This window comes from Pezoporus wallicus, unplaced genomic scaffold, assembly GCF_028554395.1.
Source record: "Pezoporus wallicus isolate ANWC-B61680 ecotype Strahan unplaced genomic scaffold, APGP_CSIRO_Pwel_v1 contig_7363, whole genome shotgun sequence".
NCBI lineage: Eukaryota > Metazoa > Chordata > Aves > Psittaciformes > Psittacidae > Pezoporus > Pezoporus wallicus.
This window is the reverse complement of record NW_026641434.1, coordinates 572,957-583,944: the sequence shown is the minus strand read 5'-3', so window position 1 is coordinate 583,944 and position 10,988 is coordinate 572,957. Positions and strand designations below refer to the sequence as shown.

Here is a 10,988-nt window from a genome sequence, read left to right as displayed (position 1 = left end):
AGGCAGTTCTCCACAATTATTTCCAGTACATAATGGTATATAAGGTCTTGAAATGCAAGCAGTGGCCGGTGGGGTGGAACAACAAATATTTTTACTGCTCATGCTTTGATGCAAGAAGGTCGTCATATTTAATGCTAAGCCCTTGTATCATTCTGCTGTATTATTTCATTATAGCGCTTCTGACACACACACCTGTATGTAAAAAAGGCAGAATTTTGTAATTAAGAGCCATGGGATCTTAATTACAGACGGTACTGCTGCCACTGATGTCTGCAGCAAATCTTATTTTGGCTGCAGTTGTGAAGAGTAAGCACTCCAGTGTTCCTGCCATTCATATGCAATAAATCATACACTTTCTCCACCCAATCCCAGATTATTTCTTCAAGCCATTATTTTTATTTCTAAACTGTATTTCCCAGTCCTTTTAAGTCAATAGCTTGACTTTAGCTTATTGTTTTCTTTAAAAATGTTAAGACCACACACTGAGCTCTGCTAGCACACTGTATTAAGTCACTGGTAGGCAAATCTAACACATTACATACATGTTACAGTTGCTATTGGAACATGCCTTTTAAAAAATATCTTTATTGGATGAAATTGTCTCTTTCCCAAGAAAAATCTGTTTCTTCAATATAATTTATTATGCCTTTTAAAATTCTGTCTGTTCAATAAAATCTTTGCTATATTATAAATACCTGTAATGAAAATATAATTTAAAATTCTGAGAGAAAACTTTTTTTTTTCCTTTTACATTTTTCACAAAACCCACACAGGCACCAAGGAAAGACTAACAATAAAAATAATTTACTCCTTTACAATCTACTCTGTGTTGGAAACATTCAAAAGAGAGATTTTAAACTTGTCCTCTGATGAAACTTTGGCTACAACGTGGGAACTAATCTTAAAAGAAAGGAAGGTCTTATGTTTTCCACCTGTTTTATCTGAAAACCTCTTTCAAGGCATGATTTAGTGTCGCTAGTACTTTCCTTTCTGTAACACACCTGAATGAAGACTGGTTACAATCACTGTTATCTGAGGGAACCAGCCTCTAAGTTTCAATGCACAGGACTAAAAGTGGTCTTACCTCTCCAGATGGGAATATTTACCATGGAGATAAACTCCTAGTTCTGAAAATGGAACATTAGTGGAATTAAGTTAGTGCCCTCACTCTGCAATGGCAGCAATTACAAATTTTTATGGTTTTGCTTGTTCAATAGTTACAAATTGCCAGAAAGCTTGTATATGTAAGGGACAGCAGAAGAAAGCTTTCTGATCTGGACCACTTATGGGGAATTTTTTAATGACTTCTCATTCTAAGCAAATTTTTTTAGTAGTAGAGAGGGAAAGATTCAGTATCAGAATTGTGTAGCTGTTATCCTTGAGTATGGACAAGAAATATGGAAGAGTTATTAAATCAACTAAGCTAAACCTATCTAAAGCTGGCAATAAAGCACACTAAGCCCATGACAGGCATGAAACTATCACAAAGAATAAATAAGCAGAGATTTTTAAATCTCCAGTTTGGAAAGACAATTCTCAAAATTGTCTTTAGAGCAGTCCCTTCTTTCACAGAAGATGACCTAAATATTGTTACAATAAATAGATTTGCTTTAAATTACAGAATTTACTGTGAAGTATGAAAAATCACTATCCAAACTGATGAATTGTGAGCAAAAAGCTAAATTCCTGACTTAGAGACATGTGCATCATCTTTTAAAGAGTAGACAGTGAAGGAGAATCAAATATTCTAGAGTGTCTGGAAAACACATTTCAGTAGTAGATGAGAGAGAAAATAAAGTAAAAATCATTCAGCACTTGTTTGGATTATCTTAGGCACTGCAATGAGAAAAATATCCCCTGGGAATCTCCATTTCCTTGTTCTAGATCCCCGTTAATTTCTGAGCATCCAACACTGCATTATTTTAATTATGAAAAGCAAAATAATATGTCAGTCTTGACCAACTTTAGAGAGCTTTGTGTGGAAAATTTCTGACTCCATTCTTGGAGTATTTTTTGTATCTCGTACCTTTCCCCTCCATTTTGCCTTAACTTCCTAGATACTTGGGAAATGTTACAATCTATCCCAGACACTGCAAAATCCAGTCCTTAAATGGGATCTGCTGGCACAGTTACCCTTTCTATTCCATCTCAGCTGCAGTTCAAAGAAAGGACAAAGAGATCCCAGCTTTGTTGTCCTAACTACTGCAGACATAGGCATCTCGTTTATATTACTTAATTTTAAAAATCTGACTGAGGCTCCATAGGTAGGTGGTTGGTCTCCAAAGCTCATATAACTGATACGAAAAGATCAGTACACCATCCAGATAATTAAAAACAGCATAAAGACTATCCAAGTGCTCTGAAGTGCTAACTATAGGAGCCTCTGTCCTCATTAAATACAGCCCAGAACGACTAGGTTCGTAATACAGGCACTTCACTTAAGTAAAGTTTGGTGGCGAGAAGGCCATCCTCATTTGGGGATATTTTATGCTAGTGTCTGTCTGTATTTTAAATTGTGAATAACTTCATCAGTGTCCACTGATGCTCCAGTCGAACTCCAGCCTCTGAGTTGCTCCTTTATGGGAGAATAGAATGGTAAGGGAGCACTGTTGTTTGAAGAAGAAACATAAAACCTATGATGGAAGCAGTACTGGATACACATGTTAAATCTGTGATAAATTCCAAATATAAGACTTCAATATTTATTAAAAATCCAGGGATGAGAGTACCTCCCCATAGCTCTGGTAGTTTGCTTCAAAACTGCTTGGTAATTCAAGTTTTGAATAGGGTAGAAGAATAAGCAATGTGAAAATCATTTAAAATAGAGCATTCGAGTTTTCAGGGGAATACTACTTGGATTTCATGCCTGAGGGGGCAAATCTACTCTTGATGGTAATGAAGAAAGGCTTTGAAAAAAGCTATTACTAAAAAGCATCAGTTTACTGGCTTATACTCCCACACACTTTTTTTTTCTTCTTTGATATTTGTATTAAATATGAAGCAATCAAAGCAGCAATCACACAACTAGAGCATACAACAGACTTCTGAAAAAAGCCTACAAGTGAAGTGGGGAGAATGAATATATCCAACTCAGTGACAGACCCTATAGTTTAGTTTCCTTCATTTATAATATCAATCAAGGCCTGCAGCAGTCTATCATCTCTATGCTTGTATGGTTTGGCATTGTAAAAGATATCAACGTAGTCACTGTACAGACTTTCTTCTGAGTCTCTCATCTGGGAAGGCTTGTTTAATTTTTCAAGGGCTTGATAGAAGTGCTCATACGGAATGTTTAACTTCTCACTTGCAGTCTTCCTTGGCAGTTGCTTCTGAGCCATCTGTCTGCTAAAAGCGCTTCGCAGTAAATGTAGCATAGCCTCTGATGGGATTTTATCTTCTGCTTTGTCACTGCTACTACTGGTATTTTCTGTGACATTGGGTTTTTCACGCAGGTTCTCTTGTGTGGTATGGTCCTAGAATACATATTAGCATAAAAAAGTTACGTGACAGAGAAAACCAACTGGATTCAGATGTGCTCTGGTTATCTATTTCTATCTATGTGTGGGTAGATGCTGTTTTTTCACCCAGGAGCCACTTAGCATCTAGAAAAGAACTAGACAATTGTACACAAAAAGAGACTATCAAAGCACTATATTCTATAAACTACCAAATCCCTCCACCACACATCCAACGTAGCAAGTTATAAATTCAGATTCCACATTGGCAGGTTACAACACGTCATTTTATAGAAGGATGTGTCCCAGTCTTAAGAGTTACTTCTGTTTGCACTATGGGAGACAGCTCCTCAGCAGTGTACCTGAAGGAAGCTTATACAGTAGTGATGGCAGCTCTGAATGTGTCACATACTGTTGTGCTTCCATATAACATTCTCTGCAGGTAATCTCACCTGAGAAAAGATGGTGAAATATGGCTAAGAGTTGGCCATGACATATATCTTGGAAATCACAGAATCATAGAATCGTTAGGGTTGAAAAGGACCTTAAGATCATCTAGTTCCAACCCCCCTGCCATGGGCAGGGACACCTTACGCTAAACTATGTCACCCAAGGCCTCGTCCAACCTGGTCTTGAACACTGCCAGGGATGGAGCATTCACAACGTCCCTGGGTAACCTATTCCAGTGCCTCACCACCCTAACAGGAAAGAATTTCCTTCTTATATCCAATCTAAATTTCCCCTGCTTAAGGTTTAACGTGTTACCCCTTGTCGTATCACTACAGTCCCTAAGGAACAGTCCCTCTCCAGCATCCCTATAGGCCCCCTTCAGATACTGGAAGGCTGCTATGAGGTCTCCACGCAGCCTTCTCTTCTCCAGGCTGAACAGCCCCAACTTCCTCAGCCTGTCTTCATACGGGAGGTGCTCCAGTCCCCTGATGATCCTCATGGCCCTCCTTTGGACTTGTTCCAACAGTTCCATGTCCTTTTTATGTTGAGGACACCAGAACTGCACACAATACTCCAAGTGAGGTCTCACAAGAGCAGAGTAGAGGGGCAGGATCACCTCCTTCGACCTGCTGGTCATGCTCCTTTTGATGCAGCCCAGGATACGGTTGGCTTTCTGGGCTGCAAGTGCACACTGCCTGCTCATGTTCATTTTCTCACTGACCAGCACCTCCAAGTCCTTCTCCGCAGGGCTGCTCTCAATCTCTTCTCTGCCCAGCCTGTAGCTGTGCCTGGGATTGCTCCCACCCAGGTGTAGGACCTTGCACTTGGCATGGTTAAACTTCATGAGGTTGGCATCAGCACACCTCACAAGCGTGTCAAGGTCCCTCTGGATGGCATTCCTTCCCTCCAGCGGATCAACCAAACCACACAGCTTGGTGTCATCGGCAAACTTGCTGAGGGCGCACTCAATCCCACTGTCCATGTCAGCAACAAAGATGTTCAACAAGACCGGTCCCAACACCGATCCCTGAGGTACACCAGTCGTTACTGGTCTCCAGCTGGACATTGAGCCATTGACCACAACTCTTTGCATGATGCCATCCAGCCAGTTCTTTATCCACCGAGTGGTCCATCCATCAAATTAATGTCTCTCCAATTTAGAGACAAGGATGTCGTGTGGGACAGTGTCGAACGCTTTGCACAAGTCCAGGTAGATGACATCAACTGCTCTACCCCTGTCCATCAGTTCTGCAGCCCCATCATAGAAGGCCACCAAATTGGTCAGGCAGGATTTCCCCTCAGTGAAGCCATGCTGGCTGTCACCAAGCCCCTTGTTGTTTTTCATGTGCCTTAGCATGCCATCCAGGAGAATGTGCTCCAGGATTTTGCCAGGCACAGAGGTGAGACTGACTGGTCTGTAATTCCCCCGGTCATCCATTTTCCCCTTCTTGACAATGGGGGTTATATTTCCCTTTTTCCAGTCATCGGGAACTTCACCTGACTGCCATGATTTCTCAAATATGATGGCTAGCGGCTTCGCAAGTTCATTTCCCAGCTCCTTCAGGACCCGCGGATGGATCTCATCAGGACCCATGGACTTGTGCACGTTCAGATTTTTAAGATGGTCTCGAACCAGTTCCTCTCCTACAGTGGGCGCAAGGTCTTCATTCTCACAGTCCCTGCATCTGCCTTCCAAGACTTGGGTGGTTTGGTCAGAGCCTTTGCCAGTGTAGACTGAGGCAAAGAAGTCATTCAGAACCTCAGCCTTCTCCAAATCCCATGTAGCCAGTTCTCCCGAGAGCTTCCTGAGGGGGCCTCCATTCTCTCTAGTCTGTTTTTTATTTGCTATGTACCTGTAGAATCCCTTCCTGTTATCTTTAATACCTCTAGCTAAGTTTAATTCTAACTGGGCCTTAGCTTTCCTAACCTGGTCCCTAGCTTCTCGTACAACATCCCTGTACTCTTCCCATGCCACCTGTCCTTGCTTCCACTTACTATAAGCCTCTTTTTGCAATTGAATTTTCCTCAGAGGCTCCTCATCCACCCAAGGAGGTCTCCTGGCCCTCCTGCTGCACTTCCTTCTGGTTGGGATGCAACACTCCTGAGCTTGCAGCAGGTGATCCTTGAATATCAACCAACAGTCTTGGGCCCCTCTGCCCTATAGGGCTGTATCCCATGGAACCTTCCGAAGCAGGCTCCTGAAGAGGCCAAAGTCTGCTTTCTTGAAGTCCACGGCAGTGAGCTTGCTGCACACTCTTCTCACTGTCCTGAGGATCTCAAATTCGAGCATCTCGTGATCACTGCATCCAAGGCTGCCCTGGAGCATCACATTTCCAACCAGCCCTTCCCTGTTGGTGAGCACGAGGTCAAGCCCGGCACCTCTCCTTGTCAGCTCCTCTATTACTTGCAGAAGGAAGTTGTCTTCTACACAATCGAGAAACCTCCTGGATTGCTTGTGCTGGGCCGTACCGTCCTTCCAACAGATGTCAGGGTGGTTGAAGTCACCCGTGAGAACAAGGGCCTGCGAGCGTGAGGCTTTTCCTATCTGTCTATGGAGTGCTTCATCCGCTGGTTCTCCTTGATCAGGCAGTCTGTAACAGATCCCCACAGTAATGTCTCCCATAGCTATATTCCCTTTAACCCTGACCCACAAACTCTCTGTGGACTGCTCACCTGTCCCCAGACAGAGTTCCATAATCTCCAGCCTATCCTCATATAAAGGGCAACTCCCCCTCCCCACCTGCCAGACCTGTCTTTTCTAAAGAGCCTGTAACCGTCCATTCCAACACTCCAGTCGTAGGAACCATCCCACCATGTTTCTGTGATGCCTATTATATCATACCCCCATAGACGTGCACACATCTCTAATTCCTCTTGTTTGTTCCTGGAAGACTAATGCCAGATACAGATGAAAAGAGAAGTTGGTGAGAGGCATAACCTTGTTTCAACAGTGTCTATTATGCCTGCCATACTGACATATTTCTTCCAATTTATTTTCATGTACATGGCTGCTACACCTGCATACACTTATATAACGTGTTTAAAGATCATAATCATGTCTCCCTCAATCTTCTCCTTCAAACCCAGCTGAAGAAGGTTAAACCCTCTATACTTTATGGACATTATTGTGATTATGTGATTAAGTATTCTAAAGATGTTGACATAATCAAGTGTTGTGAAAATGTACAATACTACCACCCTATGTATCTAGAAACAAACTGTCACTCTCACAAGCCTGGAGTTTGTTTAGAGCACGCTACCTGATATGTAAAGCAAGAGTGACAAAGGAGATAACAGCAACACATCCATTTAAGAAACCTTCTGAGTCAGTGAATTCCTGACTTTTGTCATGTTTTCTGTTACTAACTTCCTTCCAAACATCCTGGGAACACTCCAGCAGGCAAAGCTCCTTTTGGATGTGACACTTGTTCTTACCAGAATTACATAAATTTAGTGTGTCTGTCCAAGGTGTCTTCCTCCTCCTTGTATCACTCAATTGCATTAGCTATTGAGTTTACTGCTTTAGTAACAATACCGTCTTGCTTTAGTAACAATATCCTCTTACTATCCTAAACCCCTTATATATTGGCATACGAAAACAGAGACTAATAAAAATATCAGTTGTGGACATGGACAAAATTACGATACAAAACTCGAAAGTGGTTAGGGGCTAGATGACATAAATACAGAAGGAGTACATATCTTCCTACTAGCAAAAAATACCATTTTCTTATAAATTGTAAAATAGATAGGGAAAAAACCTAACTGAACACTACCTCTACAAAATCTGACATCTTCTCCACTCCTCTTCTGTCGTTTTGCACAGCATTGTAAGATGTGTATGTACGTGGCTGCTTCATATGTTCAGGCTGTGTAGCAGTGCCATGCAAAATCAATTTCCAATTTACAATCCTTCCTTCATTTTCTATTCGTCTGGACTAAAAGACACGCATGGCATTAGCATAGGTTCTCAGGACATAAGAAGAGGAAACAGGACATTTGATTGTAAAGTAGACAGAAGTGACTAAAATAAATTATAAGGCTTTCAGTATCTAAATTAAGACAATTACTTATAAGCATAAAAGAGATATATTAGAGACAGGATATATCAGAAAGCAGGATTTAATCCAATGGTTTAACTACTCCAAATCTCACACTTCGATGCAACATAATTATTAATTAATTGTGTGAGCATCAATGGAATTTTGTTATAACACAGAATGCTAAAAATTACTAAAGTAGTATTTTGTGTTATTACTGTTTATTCACTAGGCCATTCCTTGGCAATTTCCTCACAAAATTTACCAGTGGAACAGTAATTTGGAATAATATTCTGCAGTGATGTACAAAGCAATCTGAAAGACAGCTTTAGGTCCATTAGGTTTGGCAGTGGTATTTTAGCAGTAGAAAATGGAAGAGACAAGTACAGAGGCTGCTAAAACTTTATTTTACCGAAGCTTCTTTCAGAATTTTTGCTCTATCATTTAGTGACTGAAGATAGAGACTGAAGCTCTTCTTTCTTAACAGAAGTCTATACCAAAGTTAACATACACAGCTCTCATGACAACTAAGTTATGAGTAACTTTGTATGGCAATCTGTGATTTCTGCTTATTTCAGGAATCACAAAACACTACAAGCTGAAGAAAGAGTACATGACATCTTGAGGACAGAATGCTTGGTTTATTATAAGTTTCAGAAAACTCGCAGTTGAAAATTGAAAATGAAAGATAATTGCAAACAAAATGCTTTAAACTTTTTTAAAAATGCACTATATTGATTACAAAGAGCAGGGTATCTGTAACCATGGGGCTATCTATAAGCCTGCAGCAATAACACCACACTGTTGACACTGATATTTACTTCTACTGCCTTGTCCATCGGCTTAGTACTTGGCATTATCCTCCTGTTTATACAGTCTGAGGCTAATAGGGACTGGAGGTTCAGTGTCTGCTAGGAAGCATTCAGTTTCTGTCAGGATCTGACCCCTAATGACAAGCTTATTAACAGACAACTTCAGTGAAATCCTCCAGAGATGAGTGTGCTTGACCACTCTCTCTTTGAAGAGAATGATTTTTCAGCTGCCTATCAAGCAGCTTTATTCCAGTGTTTTGCTGTTGTAATCCATATCCCCAGGTGGTTCTAGTAAACTTATTTATTTCCTATCTGTAGATTCCTTGTCTTTAATCCTTAAATGTTGTTCAGCAGTAATTACTCTAAGAAAGAAGTCTGGGAAAGGTATACATCAAAACAGCTCTCTGAGGTTCATTTTCAACTAATGAATTTCACATGAGTTTTGAACTACTGAAAATTATGTACACACCAAGAAAAGACTAGATATGCCCTGTGTTCTTTTCTACAGAAAAAGAAATATTATTAACTAAATAATAGTTAATCATATGTTAATTTGATTACATATTTCACTCCATGAATCACAGCGAATTACATGAAGCAATTTCTTTCATTGACATATAATGTGTGAGAAACACAGGCATGAAATTTTTTTGACAGGTACATGTTGGTGAAATGAGGCTGGTTCTTTGCGTTTATGTAAAGAACAAGAAAGTTTGACCCTATTTTTTTCTTTTAATCATAGAATCCTAGAACGGTATGGGTTGGAAGGGACCTTAAAGCTCATCTAGTTCCAGCCCCTCTGTCATGTGCAGGGACACCTTCCACTAGATGAAGTTACTCAAAGCCCCGTATCTTTAATACAGATGGTGATTTAGTTTGAATGAATTCTTGTAGTTTGCTTAATGAGAAGAGTGGCTAATGATCCTTTTACCTGTGTTAGCTTCCAAATGTAGCTAGTTAACATACAGACATACTTACCATATCAGTAATTCTTAGAACCCAGGTGCCTGTTGGATTCTCTCCCCATGTGTGAACAGACATGAAGTCCCAGTTCTTAAAGCCATTGGGAGATCTATCTCTCTCTCTCTCAGCCAATAAGACAGTGCTGGTCCCTGTATTAGTGCAAGATCAACAGTAGTGACTGTTCATGTGTGACTGCTTTTACTCTTCACGTTACTCAACATGCACACTATCTAGCGCATAGATAACCTGGAAAATGCACTATTGCATAATTGCGTGTGGAACAGGAAATGTGCTACTTCTGATCAGTGGTTCCTTTAGTTATTTTCACAGCAGTATTTAACAGCATAAAAACTATCAGATCATGCTAAAAGGTACATCTTGCTTAGTGTTCAATCTCCAACACAAAAAAGCAGTGGATGCACATAAAGAAACATAAGAAACAGAGGTCAGATGCAATCAGCCTTTTCCACTGGCGACTGGTTCAACAAACTTCTGAGACAGAAGTTCTGAAGGCAAACCAGTTTACACAGTATTGTGAAACCAAAGCCTTATCCTAAATTTATCACAGTTGGGATTTTTTGTATGAGTTACAGCCTGAGACTTCAAAAGGGTGAAAAGAATATGCATTGATATTACTATAACAAAAATGCTGCAGTTCACAGAATATTTCTGCTTCAGAAAAGATCCTGCTGCATAGTAGGAAATTTCTTGAGCTTTTCTGCATATAATGGGAGAGCAAGTGAGTTATAGTTACATAATAAAAAGCAAAGAAGCCCCAGGGAGCCTGATCACAAGCTATAAATATATTTAAAGGTAACATCATAAATACAGAGAAGGAATGACAAACATTTGGTAGTACTGTTTTGCAGAAAAGGGAAAAAACAGCAAGAACCAAGGGAAAAATAGCTTAACCATGAAGGAAACATGATACTATAGTGGAGGCAGCAGCACTTGACTATCTCAGCTAAACTCTTAGAAATACATACAAAGATGAAGAACATATTACTGTCGTCAGTCTTTCAAAAAGAGGTGTTTTTCTAAGATGAAGCCATGCTTCCTACAGATTAGCAACAGAACAGTGTTCTGGGAGCGAAATACCTCTATGAAAGTAGAATAAGAGTTACTACTCCTGTCATCTCCCTGAGGTACCTAGAGACAGATTATATATTTACTTCCAAACTAAAACTTAGATAAGATGGAATTGAATTTGAAAATACCACCAAGAGTCAAGGGTAAAACACCTCACAATGACATTGCTCCTGTAGCAC

The 10,988-nt window shown here is 40.3% G+C and overlaps 1 protein-coding gene across 2 annotated transcripts in view; it reads right to left on the bottom strand.

The window, feature by feature from the left end:
* Positions 1–488: 488 nt before the first annotated feature.
* The window catches only part of PCSK1 (proprotein convertase subtilisin/kexin type 1), a 32,981-nt gene continuing 22,481 nt past the window's right edge, over positions 489–10,988 (bottom strand). For both annotated transcript variants that reach the window (XM_057423925.1, XM_057423926.1), the window contains exons 12-14: positions 9,736–9,869; positions 7,682–7,843; positions 489–3,473 (exon numbers count right to left, since the gene is read on the bottom strand). In XM_057423925.1, the coding sequence (XP_057279908.1) occupies positions 3,111–3,473; positions 7,682–7,843; positions 9,736–9,869 (659 nt within the window). In that variant the 3' untranslated portion in view covers positions 489–3,110. The remainder of the gene's footprint in view (positions 3,474–7,681; positions 7,844–9,735; positions 9,870–10,988) is intronic.